General features: G+C 46.5%; 1 protein-coding gene across 2 annotated transcripts in view; it reads right to left on the bottom strand.

Annotated features, from left to right (window-relative positions):
• KRIT1 (KRIT1 ankyrin repeat containing) overlaps positions 1-18,001 on the bottom strand; it is a 449,032-nt gene that overhangs the window by 179,919 nt on the left and 251,112 nt on the right. For both annotated transcript variants that reach the window (XM_069211631.1, XM_069211630.1), the window contains one exon: positions 1,144-1,295. In XM_069211631.1, coding sequence (XP_069067732.1) covers positions 1,144-1,295 — 152 coding nt within the window. The remainder of the gene's footprint in view (positions 1-1,143; positions 1,296-18,001) is intronic.

The following is an 18,001-nucleotide window of genomic DNA, read 5'->3' on the forward strand; positions in this document are numbered from 1 at the left end:
TTGATGGCCAGGTTTTTACAAACAGACCAAGCAGTATGTCCTTTGTTGTGACATTTGCCACCAAATTAAAGGGTCCACCATCAAACACCCACTGCAGCTATCCCTCCTAATTTCCAACAAACTACACTGTGTGTACCTGGACCATTGTGGTCCCTTACAACCTGATGGTACATACAAATACAGCTTAGTCGCTGTTGATTCTTGTTCTAGATTCCTGTGGCTATGGCCACAATGGTCGGCTGAGCTCAGACTGTTATTAAAGATTTGTAAGCCTTTATTGGTACATTTGCTGTTGCAGCTTACACTTGGAACAGGCCCTTGCCTTTGTCTCTAGGGCATTCAGGGACACCATGGGAATGATAGGTGTTCAACTGAATTATTCCTCACCCTATCACCACAGGGGAAACAGCGTAGTGAACAGGGAGAACTGAGACTTAAAGCAGTCCTTAACAGCAAGAGTGTTAGGTTCAGGCTAATGATGGCTGCATTACCTATATGGGGTCCAGAGAGCACTAAACGATCTGCCCAGAAGGTCCATGGGAGGTCGCACTTTTCAGTTCGAACACCAATTCAGATGTCTGGCCTGTTGAGTGGCCTCTTCAATACATAACCCAAGAATATCAATGACAGCTTCTCTTGAGTGGAAGAATGACAGCATAGGGACACATTTAAAATTGACATGTATAACGCAGATTTTAAAATATTTAAGTGTGCAATCATATGAAAGAAGAGGTAAAATAAAGTTTTTTTCCCAAAGTGAAGGATGACATGGAAGACTTTTTGTAGTAGTATATTATTGCAAATCTGATCTTAAAAAGGAAATGAAAAAATATGCTGTTGCTTGCACAGCCTTCAACTAATGATGGCAACAGTCAAAAATGTGGTCTCTGGAAAATTAGGATACAAAAAGGAAACACCAATTTAATAACAATATTGAGAGATACTCTGAAAACGTTAAAGTGTTTGAAATCATATGTTACTTTAAAAAAATAAAGAATATTCTATGAATCCCAAACCAGTGGTGTATTCACTGTGCTGACTACTGTCAATGGTAAGCAGTAAGGACATAAACTACATAGATAAAAAAAACAACTATCATTTTTGCTCTACAATCTACGGTAATTTAGAGAACACGTTTCAAACCTTTTTCTCAACATCCAATGGAAGTCTCACATCTCGTCTCAAGAAAAGCTGCGGTGTTTCTCTCTGTGAATCCAGATTGGTGAGTTCGGTGACTATTTGAGGCCAGTCACGAATGTGTTGTAAGGGCTTGTGATATGGCTTCAACTGGAGGTCTGTAAAAGAAGGTGTTCATCAGTAGATCTGGCTATGAAGTGGTAGACTATAAAAACCATTAAATTATAAAGATTCTCTGATTAATGAAAAGTGCTGTCACAGTGCAAATTACCTTCTCCTCATTACATATATTTCAACTCTGTACCATATTCCCAGCACTAAAGTATACTTTGAAATGTCAACCAGAAACATTATTTTCATGTTATTGTGTTGGTTAAAATGTAGACTAACACATCAGAACTGAAAACAAATACAAGCTGCATGTGAGAACTGGTTGACATACATTTAAGAAGTCTCTCATGACACAGGGGTCTTTCCTAACTACTCGCATCACATTCATACAATGTATAGTGTGACTTTGCTCCTTAGGAAAACAAACACCAGAGTTTTTGCACAGTTATATATGTGAGGCTTTATCATTTAATGTTATAGTAAATCAGTTTTCATATTACACGTAATCTCTTTCCCTTATATGGAAAGGACTAAAGAGGGATATGTAAAACAAAATATTTTTGTTACTTTTATTTTTTAAATCAAAAGAGAATTCATACAAGTAAAACATAAATATCCTTTTTCTATTTAAAAAATAAAGCTACCAGAGATTAAATTATATACCAGGTTGATGTAAACAAATATTTCACTCCACGGTAACACTATGCAGTGTCATTCACTTGCCCATCACTTTTACTTCGTATAGACTGCCATGACAAACAACAACAGTTTTCTATTCTAGGTACAAGTTGTGTCTGTCTTATCATAAAATACTGTTTAAGTGCTGTAAGAAAATGCCTCTTTTGTATGGTCACCCCAAAGTTTTTCGACTGATGCTGCTGTTTTTTGTTGTTTTTTTTTAAACCTCCGAGTGCGCACTAAGGCCTGCTAACCAGATCTCAGCACCAGTGCCCTGACCTTAAACGTGTATGTTGAATTGACTATCCCCAACTGGAAATGGCTAATTTACCTGTAAGTACCTGGTAAACAGCACCCTAGTACACAGGACATGAAAATTACAGAGGTACCCAATGCTTGCAGCACTGTTTGTGCCAACCTGGAGGTTCCTCAAGTAAAACAAGTTCCCCAGCCTGCCACTGCACACTGGTAGAATTATTAATGAGGCAATGGTCCCGAATTAAAAAATGACTAGATTAATTTCTGGATTAACATGCTGTGCATTATTTCGCTATCTATTTGTTGGGTTGGCAATTTCTAGTATATATTAGTAGTCTTTCTTCACTCGCTCTTTCTTTTTGTTGTTATTGGGCTTCGACGGCCTCCACCATTTGGTGCTTGTTCCATCCACCTCTCACATCATAAGCCCTACCTAGAAGCCTCACTCTTGGAAGCCATCTTCAGATTCTTTTTTTTTTTTAGCTTTCTGTAAGTGTCCTGTATGAATGTCCTCTGTTTACTTGCATAGCTTCATTTCCTTGCGAGTTGGGTTGGTTGACCGTGAATCCAGAAAACTCTTCAAGCTGCAAAACTGCTTCTAAAGGGAAGTAACCATTTTGTTTTGCAGCATGAATCCTTTCTGGATTTGCATGCTGTGCACTGATTTTGTAGAGGTTTTCCTCACTGTGGTGGCTAGGTTGAAGATGAGGTAGAAATTGTAAACTGATGTTTTATAACTTTTTATTCCACCTGTGTTTGTTTGGTTACTTTAGCATCAATGCAATACTGCTTGGTGAACATGTGTACTGATGGTCAGGTGGCCACCATACAAGTATCGTTCAGCTGAGAGTGCTAGGAAAGCGATTGTTGCTCCCTTTTTCCTTGTAGCGAGTGCTCTTGATTTTCCTTCTAGTAGAATGCCAATATTTTTAGTGACATATTTAATTGTCTGTTGTCCATTTTGTAATGGTACCCCTTGTAACTGGTTCTCCTGTATTATTGTTTGCAAAAGATACAAAGAGTTGCTTTCCTTTCCTAACGGTCATATTTTTCTATGAAATACATTATTGTCCTGCATGCATCCAGAGTATGCAGAGCCTTTTGTGTTTGATTTATGTGAAAATGAGAAATGTCCTTAGGAAGAAATTGCAGGTTAGTTCTTAAGACTACCCTGTCTTTATGTATTTGAATACCAGGTGCCTGTATAGTGAGTGCCTGCAATTCACCTATTCTGCGTAGTTAAGCCATGGCTGTTAGAAACGCTGTTTTTTATGCGATGAACTTTAAACTTGTTTTACAGATTGATTTGAGTCGTTCCTTCAGTAACTGTGTTAGAACCACATTGAGATTACACACATAGGTGCTTTCCTAAGTGGTTCTATTCTTTTTGCTCCTTCTAAAAATCTTTTGATTACAGGAGCAGTGAACAAACTTCTTCCTATATAGCCCCTTGTGTAAGCTACTATTGCTGCAAGATGTACTTTCAAAGAAGCATAAGATAGGCCTTCTTCTAATAAATGAGTCAAATCTCTAATTACTGTAGTTTCTCCTGCCCTGTTTTGAAGCTGACTATGGCACCAAAATGTGAACCCTTTCAATTTTGCAGAGTAAAATTTTCTAGTTGTTGCTTACCTCGCGTATCTAGGGTCTGCCACAGATTTTTCAGGTAGTCCTAAATAGCCAGATTCTCTGTCTTCAGGCTTAATGTGTTTAGTTCTGGATATAGAACTCTCCCCCTTTCCGTGGAGTGTAGGTCTTGTGATAATGGCAGTCTTTTTGTTCCTTTGCCATCTCCATCAGATCTGAGTACCAAGTCTGTCTTGCCCACTGTGGGGCTATTAATATGAGGGTCATCATTGATTGTTTGCATCCGTTTATCACTCCTGGGAGTAGTGGTATTGGGGGAAAAACATAAGCAAATCTCTTTATTGAGAGCGTATTCCTTATGTCCTGAGTGTATGGATGTCTTGACCCGAAGAACTAGCATTTTGCGGCATTGCGAATAAGTCTATTTTTAGAGTTCCCCACTTTTGGAATACTGTCTCAAATCCTGTTTGATTCAGTCCTCACTCATGTGAGATGGATGCTTGTCTGCTCAGCTTGTCTACTAGCACACTGTCTACTCCTGGCAGATGTATCACTGTTAACGTTATCTGTCTCTGAATGGTCCATCTCCATATCTGTTGTGCCATCTATGAAAGAGGAAAATACATTTAGGCTAGGAACACTGTTTTAACTCCAGTACGTTTATATGTTGTACTGCTTCCTGTTGATTCCATATTCGTCTCACATTGATTTTCCCCATGTGTGCTCATCACCCAATATTTGAGGCATCTGTGGTAATGGTCACTGCTGGAGCTGTAGTCAGAAATGGTCTTCCTGCTGTTACATTTGTCTTGTTCCACCAACTCATCTCCTCTTGTAATGTTTGTATAACACCCGTAGGATCCTTCTAGTTCCCTGTTGCTTGTGACCTTGACTCTGTAACTATTCTTGGATTGGTCTTATGTGAAACCTCACATGCGGTATTAGTGGTATGCGTGAAGCCATCATTCCCAATAATTTCCCCATATTCCTCACTGTCAGAGTCTGACCACTCTTGTAATGGAGAGTTTCTTGCATTAAGACTTGCACCCTCTTGTTCCATGGGAAAGCTTTAACCTGAATTGTGCCTATCTGCGTTCCTAAGAGAAGTTTCTGTTGTTCTGGTTTGGCGAAGACCTCTCCATGTTTATTGTGAATCACAGTATTTACAGTGTTGTCATCACTGATTTTATGTATTTTTTGCACTTGTGTGCTGAGTTTGCTTTTACCATCCAGTTGTCTAAGTACAGGTAGACATGTATTCTTTTTCTTCTCAGATGTGCCACTTAGGCACTTTTTGAAAACCCTCAGGGTTGACTTTATGCCAACGGGTGGAACTTTGAATTGGTAGTATGTTTTATTTATCACAAACTGCAGAACCTTTTGTGTTTTGGATTCTTCGGAATGTGTAGATAAGCATCCTTTAGATCCATTATTGCCATAAAATCCCCTTGCTGGTTTTGATGGATAACTTCTAGTAGAACTGTCATCTTGAATTTTTGCTTCCTTATGAAATTGTTTAAAAAAATGGAGCTCTAGTGTAGGCTGCAGTGTTTTGTCTGGTTTTGGAACCAGAAACTATGTTGAGAAGACTCGCTCTGGAGGGTACCCTTTCTGCTGCTTGTTTTTGTAGCATCTCTTTTACTTCCTATTCTTCCCCTAGGGTGCCCAGAGCTGAGGTGAACCCCTCCTGGCAGAATTCTCAATCTTGCTTTGGAGGGTGTTAGCCAATAGAGCTAGGAATGTGTTCTGCCCCTCCCCAAAGGGAGTGGGCACAGGAAGGGTGCAGCAAACCTCAGGGACGGTAGCCTTTGGCTATTGCTCTTGGACTACAGTAACACACCTAAATTGAGTATTTAGGGGGACCCCTCAACCTTGCTCTTCAGATTCCTGGTGACCTGAAAAGAAGAAGAAGGACTGAAGAGCTTCACTAGCAGAGAAGACTCCAGACAACAACTGACTTGGCCCCAGCCCTACTAGCCTGTCTGCAGCTTCAAGACTCCTGCTACAAGAAGACGACTCGTCCTGCAGGACCAGAGACCTTTACAAACCCCCAGAGGACTGCCTGTCTACTCAAGGACCAAGATCTCCATAGGACAGCGGTCCTGTCCACAAAGAAACCTCCTGGAAGGACTCTAGAACAACCTGGTTCTGCAAGGCCGCCCGATACTCACCCGACACTCACAGCTCATGTCCAGGTGGCCCACTGGTCCAGAAAAGCTCCCCAGTTAATTCCGACCTCAAGTCCACCCTGTGCTGACCCCTCCTGGCCAACACGAGCAACACCTGCAGCCTAAATCCAGAGGACCCTCTGACTGTGACTGGATCAGGTGAAGATTTCTCAGTCCCTAAAGGTACCCCTGAACCAGCAACATGCAGTGGGCTCTCTACTTTCCTGTCCAGCAGTTGGTTTTCTTCAGTCGACTCCCTGGACCAAGCCTGCAGCATCTTTGTAACCCCTGGGGGTTCCCCCATTGAAAAGCACTGGGTGCTCAATGCTGTGTTTGCACTATGCACCCGACCGCCCCCGTGCTGCGGAGGGTGTGTGTTTGGTGCTGACCTGTGGTCCCCCATGGTGCTGTTCTAAAACTGCCAGGTCTGTGCCCTATAGTAGCAGCTACTTACCTGCAAGCTGTTTCTTTTTAAGTGCCCTATCTCCGTAGGACTCCATTGGGCGCCGAAACCAACTCTGACCTCTGCACCTGGCCAGCTCTGTGTTGCTGGTGGTGCACCCTGGGTATCTTCCTAAACATTGCCTTGTGGACACCTTAACCCCAGAAGACTGGGATCGTATGTCAAGTACGTAGCTGCAAATTGTGTTGTTACTTTTCCTCCCGTAGAATTGAAATGCTTTCTATGGAAATTTGCTCTAAGTGCCTACCTTTGAAATTTGAAGTATTACTTACCTGTAAACTGTTTGGTCTGTGAATTCCAAACAAAGTGCCTTTGAAACTTGAAAGCAATACTTTCTTGAAACTGCACTTACCTGCAACAAACAACCTTTTGGCTCTAGAAATAAAGTAACAAAGTATATTTTTTGATACATAAAACATTGGCCTAGAGTTAGTCATTGAGTGTGTGGCTCATTTCTTGACTGTGTGGACAACAAATGCTTAGCACTACCCTCTGACAAGCCTAACTGTTCGACTACACTACCACAAAAGACAGCATTAGTATTATCTCTTTTAGCCTCTGTAAAGCCTATGGGGATCAAGTGGACTCTGTGCACACTATACCTTACTTTGGTAATACAGAGCCTGCTTCCTACAATGGGCAGACATGTATAATTCCAACATGGCTGTTCATCCAATGAGGCATGCACTACTGCTATCTGAATAGTTTAATGCATACACCATCCTACAGTACATTCCTGGGTGCTACATACACAGACTAAAACACATAAACACTCTCAGAACTCCCACAGAAAACACCCATAACGGAGGTGCAGAAGGCAGCTCACTGCCAAAGGCCCTGGGGCTAATCAACCTGCTGCATCTTTGACAGCTAGACCCCAACTTCTCCCCAGTCCCCCAACTCATACCATCCAACTACAGGTTGCCTCAGAAATTAGATAGGGTTGCAACCTGGATGTTTTTTTTTTTTACTGGTGTGATGAGTATTTTAATGTCTGCGCGACTACGATAATAGGGAAAATCACCTGTCAGTATTTTCCCCTTATGAGTACATACCTAAAATAGTAATTGTAAAATTAAATGCACTTTAAATATGTTCTAGAGGTTCCTTCTTGACCCCTGTCTGATAATTGAAGTGAAACAACATCTTAATGTTCGACCAGCTCCACATTAAGGAAACACTTAACAGGGGCGCTCTCTATGGCCTCTTCTACCGTGTTTGAGAGGGCCAAAGGTTATGCTTGGGTGGGCCTTGCCCACCCGGCACACCTGCTAGAACGGGTCCTGGTACAACCCCCACCCATCCCCTGGCATCATACAGGGAGCCGCGATGTCCGCCCCTCGTCCATTGCCTGTGGCACTGCCAGACGCTTGAAGCCCCGCTACACCTGGGAGTATGCCGGAGAGGCGGCATCCACAAAAAGGCTGTTTGGACACGGCGCACAAGACGGAAGGCGGTATCCTTAGTAGAGGATGGTGCATGCGAGGCCCGCAGAGAGGGGTGGGGGTGCACAGAGACTGGAGTAACTTGCGCCATGTGCTTCTGTGCCTTCAACAGCCGAAGAGCAGACATCTGAACCCCCCTCCACCTGGAAAATTGACATTAGGTGGGAGCACCTTCCCATTGAGCTGATTATCCCCCTGAGGACTTAACCAGACTGATGTTGATCCGATACAACGGCTGGGAGCTCAGAGCCCCCAGCTGCCTCTTTGAACACCAGCTCACTTCACGTTTACCCAGTGAAAGCTGCTATGGGTGACCAAGTACCCCCACTGGTGATGCACAGACTGCTGACATCCTGCTATGATCTCCATCGCCAACAGATGAGTGTGGTCTGTGGCTGTCCCTAGCCACGCTTCATGACTTTAGGCCTGCCTCCCTGTCTTGCCTGTTGCTTGGAGAATGGGATGCTGTGATCTACTCAACCGAGATAGGATACCGCACCATTCCCCCTCACCTTCCTCGCATACCCATAGCTAAGCCCTGCTCCAAACTGATGTGGCAATTCAGGTCACTCCATGCTTGCGAATCATCCTTACTAACTCAGTCACCACCCCACTTTCTTCAAAGGTTAACTATAATTCTCTGTTTGAGCGTACCACCTGTTGCAATAGGCTATACATGTTGTAAATGTTCCCAATAGTTGTAACCCCATATTCCTTTCCTCACCACTCTGGCCAGGTAGCACTGCATCACTCCCTTAAGAGGGCAGGGATGATGGGCCAACAGCGGAGGGGGACACTACTAGGGTAGCACCACACGCCCAAGCACACAGTGCGGAAACACTATTCACTATTCAGTATATTCCTACCTCAAGTGCCAGCACGCACATATTATCTTCCTTCAGGAAATGTATACCAGAGATGCAGCTACTGTGGAAGCAGTGGAGGGGAACGATATATGCCACCACCTATTTGGCCTATGCTCAGGTTGCCATGATCTGGATTTATCCAGGGGTTCCTTTTCAAGTCCTTTCCACTGTCATTGACAAAGAGTGTAGTTATGTCTGGTGGAGGGCCGTCTAGACGGCTTTCGTATTCTACTTCGGAGTATCAACACCCGAATACGGATCAGGGGTCATTTGGACAGCACTCTCAGGCGTCCTTACTCACAGGGCTCATGCACAGTGGGTGTTTGGAAAGAACTACAATTGCATGCTTAATCTGCACCTAGACTGCTCTCACCCACCACTTTCCTACTCCCCCCGCACACACTCAGGTGGAACATTTTGCTGGTGAGCATTAGTGGAGCTCTGGAGGGCATTTTCGTATCTACTTTTTCTACTCAGCACCCCACATCCTACATGTGCGCCTGAACAGCATTTTTTGCTATCCATTTGTGCTCAACTCCATTCACTATGCGGATTATCTTGGGCAGGTGGTGTCCGATCACAACGCACACATGATGGATCTATAGTGGAGTGCTCCCCTTCCCCAGATGCCTACACGGCGCCTCCCCAGGGGATGTTGAGAGGATCCAGTCTTCTGCAACTGCCAGAAGTCACACATTTGCCAATATTTCACTTAAAACCACAAATCGGCATCTACTAGAGCATTCAAGTAGAAGGCTTCCAAGGTGGTCAAGACGGGACTCTGTTTACAGGAGGTGACAGGGTTCCATAGAACATTAGACAGGGAGATCGAAGCCACTTATCGCCTCTTGCCATGAGTAGAACGGATGCATTGCTAGACACGCAGCACAGGGGTTACAAATCCAGCTGTCTTCTGTCCTGGCTGACCCTCCAGGATGCCCGCATGAGTCCTATACTAGAATTAGCTTCACCCGCTGGGGATATCCTCACTGCACAACAAGACATGTTCCTCAGTTATTACTCCACTATTTACGAGGCAACCTGCACTGGGAAGCTACCTTTATCTCTTGCTGAGTCCCTCCCAAAGCCAGCCAGAAACCCTACTACCCTGTCCTCCCTATAGTCTGGTCACAATCCTAGGCGTGGCTACAAAAGTCTCTGGAAGATACTGGCGACAGATACGCCTGGATTCTCCCTGTGATCATCCATCCAGACCAAAACGGCTTTGTCCCCTGCCACAAAACATCCCACAATATCAAATGACTCTTCCACGTACAGGACCAGGCACCCAATGGGTTTCCCCATGCAGCCTGATTAGTCTTTGACCTTGAAAAAACATTGGATATGCTCTCCTGGAACTACCTCTTCCAGATGCTAGCACACATGGGGGACGGCGACCGCCTTCCAAAATACACAAAACTGCTTTAGATGTAACTCACTTCCTGGGTCCGCCTGGGAGGACTCATCTCTTCGTCATTCACAGTGGGAAAGGGATGTGATCGCAATGGAGCACCTCGCCATCCACTTCCATATGAAAGGACAAAATTGGGGAATCCCCCTAGAGGATGGGGGCATATGCAGTGTCCTTATGCGAGGATGATTTGCTCCTCTACCTTCACGATGCACGCTCCAAACCTGTACCCATTCATGGCACCATGGACACCACATGTGCCACAGGTCTCTGCGTCAACTCAACTAAATCTTGAGTGTACCCACTGAGCTCTGCCGCCTCTCCACAAGAGATCCAACTCGGGGGAACCCCACTCAGTTGGCGGAAGGCAACACGATTCGCCAACTTGGTGTACACATTTATCACTCACCAGCCGATCTCTTCGATGGCAACCTGAAGAGAGCCTTATCCTCACTGAAGCCAAGAATATGGTCCTGGAAGCGTCTTCTGTTGGCAGTAACAGGGAGGACAGTACTGTCAAAAAGGGTCTTCCTGCCCCAACTTTTACACTACTTCACTCACCTCCCCGTCCTCGTCCCTGTGCCTTCTTTCAGGAACTAGATACCCTCCTCAGGAAGCTCATTTGGGGTGATAAACGCCATTGGGTCACATTGCACAAGCTGCAGCTACCTGTAGGCAAGGGCTGCCTTGGAACCCCTTCTTTCGAGGCATACTATCTACCAGCTCAGCTGCAATGGATATCACATGGCTGGTCAGCCGTAAGTTGAGCAAAACATGTCAGGGGACAGGCCCCCTCACACCAGCCACAATCAGAGGCTTCTTACCCCCACAAGAATAATGCCTACAGGTCGCCTGATAGTGCATGACGAGAGTCCACTTCCTTACACGTCATGTTCCCCCCCCATGCTTTAGGGCTCCCCCTATAGGGCCTCCCGCAACCACCCTGGCTCCTATTCCGCTACGGACCTGAGGTGCTGGCATGAGCAGTCATTAGATACAACTGGTAACCTCTTTGCGATGACTATCTACTAAACTTAAATCAAATAATCTCCGATTACGGTATGTCACCAGGTCAATTTCTGACATACAGACAACTACGCAGTTCCTTCCAGACCCTCTGGTCCACACAAGATGAGGAGCCTCAAACCCATAGTGTTCTGCAAGTGTTACTCCACAGGGGGTAGGCGCATCACCTGATGACATGGATCCACAAAGAGATCCGTCCACACACTTGGCTCCCACTGACAAAGCTGCGAGGCAGATGGGAAGATGACATCAGGAAGGCACTTCGTAATAAGTAGTGGGAGCAGACCTTGGAATTCCCTCAGTGGGTTTCTCGTAATGCCAAATTTAAGAGCATTAAATTTTCTGTTCTACACTGGGCTTATTAAACCCCGAAACAGTTCAATCACTACTTCCTAGTTATGCATCTGTGATGTCTTTGTTGCCATTTGCCGACAGCTGATCTGCAACACATGCTCTGGTCGTACCAGCCCTCTCCACAAATTGGCTTTCAGTACACGAGCTTTTGCAAGACGTCACAGAACTCACTGATATATACACATGGGAGGCCTGCACATTAGGTATGCTTAAGCACAGAAAACGCCACAGGGTGAGAATATGATTCGTCGGCATGCTATTCCTACTGGCAGAGAGAACCTTGACCAAGCACTGGAGGGCAGCGTCAACACTGCCAGTTGCGGCTTGACACAGGGCAAAGTGCAGATGGGCTCGAGCTGAAGGGGATGCTCTTGGATATGAGGAGGCTCATCACCTCCACAAATATCCACTGGGCACTTTCTTCGACCAGTTCTGACAACTTAGACCTCTACCTCATCCCTCTGACCATGGTGAAGGTCCCGCACACTCCAGACCGGGCCATTCCCGGACCCTATCCGCGCATAGCTTTGTCTCATTGTCCATGCCCTGTTGCTCCTCTGCAGTAACGCCACCTATGATTTGACTCCGTGATACCCCCTTGTACAGCAGGCTCATAACCACCCCTCACTAACACTTCTGGATCTTGGCAAGCACCCTCATAGAACGCTTGGTTTCCGCCACTCCCTGCCCTGGCCCATCTTCCTCCACACCTTGACCAGTTTTTCCCTTTATTCCCTGTTCAGGGAGTTGCGTTCTAGGGATGTTGTTGCCTTCACCTACACATGGCAGATATACAGAGACACTCATACTACTCTTCAGAGACTATCCTCTGAGCAAGAGGATGCAGCAGTGTACTCTTATCAATGTCATTTTAAAAGACTGTATGGTGTTTAAGTGCATTCTAGTGAACCTTGAATTAGGGGAATTATATTGCTGTATCCCTGTGTTTTTACTTAAACATCACATTAAAAATGCTGAGGAAAAAAAGATGATCACAAATTGACAAGTATTACACCTTCATCATTTATAGCCCCCATGGAGCAGCAATACAAAGCATCAGCATCGTGATAGAAGTGCCTGCATGGTCATTTGCTGTGAGAGATGGACAATCTTTCTGGGATGACATGTACCAGCAAGTTTGAGGGCGTAAAGCGGAGATGGAGAAGGAAGCTCTGGCATTGATGTCTGTACTGGGGAATATCAGTTCAGGTACAGTATATATCAGCAATGAGCAATTCGGTAGCAAATTGCAATTTGATAGTTTTTTAGGACGGATTCTAAGGGAACTGGGTTAATTTGAGGCAGATACATTTGTGAACAGATTAAATGTCCAGTTTGAAGAATTCTTCAGTTGGAGACTAGATCCATATGCATTACAGTAGATATATTTGCCCAAGTTTGGAAATAGTTGAGGATGTATGCCCTTTCCCCCTTTTGCCGTGATGGACAAGTTACTTACCTTTGGTAACACCTTATCTGGTAGAGACAATATAGTTGCAGATTCCTTACTTTAGAATTTCCCCCAGGCGTCAGCCTGGATCTGGAGATTTTTCTCGAGAGGTACCCCTGCACGTCATTAGATGGCGTCGATCGGCACCATGTTCATCAATGGGGTCGTCTACGCCGGACACGACATAGCGCGTCTTATATAGGCGCCAGCCTGGCGCACTGATGTCAGTTTATTTTCACGACTTTTCATGCCAGAAGCCCAGAGCCATGAGGAACACTGACTACTGGTGTGTCAAAACTAGGGCCCTGAAATGGGAGTTCCTGTCCCTAAAAAATCAATTCGCAGAGCGAGGAGAACAGGTGGGTCGGTTAGGAATCTGCGACTAGATATTGTCTCTACCAGATAAGGCGTTATGCAAGGTAAGTAAATTGTCCATTTGACAGAGACATCTAGTTGCAGATTCCTTACCTTAGAATAGATACCCAAGCAGTACCATCCCCGGAGGTGGGTCTGTGAACCAAGTTCACACCAGAAAGTCCTGCAAGACCGAACCAGCAAAGTGCCACTCCTTACAGACCTGACTTTCCAGGCAGTAGTGTTTGGTAAATGTGTGCAGAAATGTCCAGTTTGCCGCCTGACAGATACCCAGGAGCAGAACTCTGCGTGCCAATGCAGTGGTCGTTGTTCTAAGCTGGATTCTGGTTGTGGTTCCCCCCACCCCCCCTTATCCACTCCGCCCAAACCCCCCCCCCTTTTTTTTTGCATGGTGTCAGTATGTTTTGGACTGTAGTGCATTGGGAGCCGGCTAACCAGGGCCCAGTGCTCTTGCCCCTAAATTTGGCCACTTGGTAACTTTCTACACCCACAACTAACATACTGGTGCACCAATGTAAGTCCCTAGTATATGGTACTTAGGGTACACAAGGGGCCCCCCATGGACTGCAGCATGTATTGTGCCACCCACGGGAGCCCATGCAAGCTGTGTCTGCAAACCTGCATGCACCCTTTCACTGCTTAATCTGGTCACTGCACTTAGACACTATAAGTCACCCCTCTGGTAGGCCCTTCTGCCAAAGGGTAGGGTGCATGTCCCTAAGTCTGAGGGTACCCCTGCATGAGCAGGGTACCCCTACATACTCCAGGTCAATTTCTGGATAATGCATGTGTAGGGAAGCCATCTTAAGGTATGTAGTGGACACTGGTCACAATGCTTGGTCAAACTACATAATGGCTAGATATGTAAGGTATCAAATATGTTGGAAACATGCAACTACACCGATTCCAGTGTTAGCTGCATGATACTATGCACTCTGGGGGTTCCTTAGAGGATTCCCCACACCTGCCTGTGCAGCCTTATGGGGTCTAGATGCCAGCCCATGCGGCTGCTGACCCCAGACACTGTTCTGCCCTCCGGCTGGTGAGCCAGGTTCAGGCCAGAGAAGGAGAACAAAGGATTTCCTGCAAGGGAGAGGTGGGACCACCTCTCCCTGTGTATTAGGTGTCTATGGGCTTAGATGGAGTGGCCTCTGAGCACCACCAGACTGTTGGAAGGGTACATTTGGTGTCCTCCTTGCATAATCCGGTTTGCACCAGTTAAGAAACCCCTGGTTCCGTCTGGCGTGAAACTACACAAAGGATAGGGGAGTGACCACCCCGTTGTCCAGCTTCTCTCCTAGGGAGGTGCACAGAGCTTTGCCAGGTGGCCACTTGTTTCTGCCATCTTGGAAACAAGATGGGCAGATGTAGGAGGCTGGCCTGGCTTATAGTGGGTACCCTGTGGTACTTACACCCTGTGCCAGGTCCAGTTATCCCTTAGTAGAATAGAGGTGTTTCTAGAAGCTTAGGCTGATAGAAGGTAGCTATGGCAAAGCAGTTTAGGCTGAACTAGGAGACATGCAAAGCTCCTACTATACCACTTATATCATATAGCACAATATCATAAGAAAACACAATGCACAGAGTTACTAAAAATAAAGGTACTTTATTTTTATGACAATATGCCACAAGTATCTCAGTGAGTACCCTCAGTAAGAAGGTAAGTAATATACACAAGTTATATGTACACAAACCCAAAACAGGTAAGAGTCAGAGAAGTAATGCAAACAGTGTAGAATTACAATAGGATGCAATAGGCAAACATAGGTCTAGGGGCAACACAAACCATATACTCCAAAAGTGGAATGCGAATCACGAATGGACCCCAGACCTATGGGAGCTTGTAGAGGGTCGCTGGGACTGTAAGAAAACAGTCAGGGTGTCCAAGATACCCCACCCCAAGACCCTAAAAAGTAGGAGTAAAGTACACCTACTACCCCAAAAGGACACAATAGTCGTGATAGGGGGATTCTGCAAGAACCACAAACACCAGCAAAGCACTGATGACGGATTCCTGGTACCGGAGGACCTGAAAAGCAAGGGGACCAAGTCCAGGAGTCGCGATAGTGTCCAGGGGAGGCAGGAGCCCAGAAAACCCTGGATAAAGGTGCAAAGAAGCTGCCTCCGGATGGAAGAAGCTTGGAGTTCTGCAACAACGAAGAGGACTAGGAACTTCTCCTTTGGATGGAAGATGTCTCACGTCGCGATGAAGGTTGCAGAAGTACTGCAAACAAGCCTTGCTAGCTGCAAGGGTCGCAGTAGAGGTTTTTGGGTGCTGCTGGGGGCCAGGAAGGACCAGGATGTCGCCCCTTGGAGGAGGAGGTAGAGGGGGCACTCAGCAATTCAAAGAGCCCGCACAGAAGCAGGCAGCACCCGCAGAAGTACCCGAACAGGCACTTGGAAGGTTTGTGAACCGGAGCTGGCTCAGAGTCACAAAGGAGGGTCCCACGACGCCAGAGGTCAACTTAGAGGGTTGAGCACTGCAGGACGGAGTGCTGGGGACCCAGGCTAGGCTGTGCACGAAGGAAATCCACAGGAGCCGGAGCAGCTGCAAATCACGCAGTACACAGGTTTGCAGTCTAGCGTGGGGGGGCAAGGACTTACCTCCACCAAACCTGGACTGAAGGATCACTGGACTGTGGGAGTCACTTGGATAGAGTTCCTGTGTTCCAGGGACCAGGCTCGTCAGGATGAGAGGGGACCCAGAGGACCGGTAATGCAGTCTTTTGGTGCCTGCGTTAGCAGGGGGAAGATTCAGTCGACCCACTGGAGATTTCTTCTTGGCTTCCAGTGCAGGGTGAAGGCAGATGCCCCCCACAGCATGCACCACCAGGAAACAGTTGAGAAAGCCAGCAGGATGAGGCGCTACAATGTTGCTGGTAGTCGTCTTGCTACTTTGTTGCGGTTTTACAGGCGTCCTGGAGCAGTCAGCGGTCAATCATTGGCAGAAGTCGTAGAGGGAAGGGCAGAGGCACTCTGGTGAGCTCTTGCATTCGTTATCTGAAGAATTCCCCATAGGAGATACCCTAAATAGCCAGAAAAAGAGGTTTGGCTACCAAGAAAGGAGGATTGGCTACCAAGAGAGGTAAGAGCCTATCAGAGGGGGTCTCTGACGTCACCTGCTGGCACTGGCCACTCAGAGCAGTCCAGTGTGCCCCCAACACCTGTTTCCAAGATGGCAGAGGTCTGGGACACACTGGAGGAGCTCTGGGCACCTCCCCTGGGAGGTACTGGTCAGGGGAGTGGTCACTCCCCTTTCCTTTGTCCAATTTCGCACCAGAGCAGGGCTGGGGGGATCCCTGAACCGGTGTAGACTGGCTTATGCAGATATGGGCACCATCTGTGCCCATCAAAGCATTTCCAGAGGCTCGGGGAGGCTACTCCTCCCCAGCCCTTCACACCTATTTCCAAAGAAAGAGGGTGTAACACCCTCTCTCAGAGGAAATCCTTTGTTCTGCCTTCCTGGGCCAGGGCTGCCTGGACCCCAGGAGAGCAGAATCCTGTCTGAGGGGTTGGCAGCAGCAGCAGCTGCAGTGGAAATCCCGGAAAGTTAGTTTGGCAGTACCCAGGTTCTGTGCTAGAGACCCGGGGGATCATGGAATTGTCACCCCAATACCAGAATGGTATTGGGGTGACAATTCCATGATCTTAGACATGTTACATGGCCATGTTCGGAGTTACCATTGTGACGCCATACATAGGTAGTGACCTATGTATAGTGCATGCGTGTAATGGTGTCCCCGTACTCACAAAGTCTGGGGAATTTGCCCTGAACGATGTGGGGGCACCTTGGCTAGTGCCAGGGTGTCCACACACTAAGTAACTTGGCACCCAACCTTCACCAGGTGAAGGTCAGACATATAGGTGACTTATAAGTTACTTATGTGCAGTGAAAAATGACTGTGAAATAACGTGGACGTTATTTCACTCAGGCTGCAGTGGCAGGCCGGTGTAAGAATTGTCTGAGCTCCTTATGGGTGGCAAAAGAAATGCTGCAGCCCATAGGGATCTCCTGGAACCCCAATACCCTGGGTACCTAAGTACCATATACAAGAGAATTATATAGGTGTACCAGTGTGCCAATGAGAATTGGTAAATTTAGTCACTAGCCTGCAGTGACAAATTTAGAAAGCAGAGAGAGCATAAACACTGAGGTTCTGGCTAGCAGAGCCTCTGTGATACACTTAGGAACCACACAGGGAACACATATAGGGCACATACTATGAGCACTGGGGTCCTGTCTAGCAGGATCCCAGTGACACAGGGGCTAAAACATATATTCATACAGTGAAAATGGGGGTAACATGCCAGGCAAGATGGTACTTTCCTACAGCAGAGTCCCCTGGGAGTACCTGAGTGGTTAGGCCAAGCAGATGACGTCCTTGATCCCCTCTGATAGTAGGGTCACTTCAGAGAGTGACCAACCCCCTTTTAGGGTTATTTAAGGGCTCTCCTGTGGGTGGGTCTTCTGGATTTGTTGAGCAAGACTCTCCAAAGAACTCTCTGCAAGACATCTTCTGCTCCTGGCCTCTGGAACCGCTGCTGGTCTACTTTGGAACTGAAAGACGTCTGCTTCTGGTGAGAAGGCTCCCACTGCATCATTGTTTCTCTGGATCCTGCAAGAATTCTGTAACATCCAAGGCTGTGCATCCTCCAGGATCACAAGGACTGT

Source organism: Pleurodeles waltl, chromosome 10, assembly GCF_031143425.1.
Source record: "Pleurodeles waltl isolate 20211129_DDA chromosome 10, aPleWal1.hap1.20221129, whole genome shotgun sequence".
Taxonomy (NCBI): Eukaryota; Metazoa; Chordata; class Amphibia; order Caudata; family Salamandridae; genus Pleurodeles; species Pleurodeles waltl.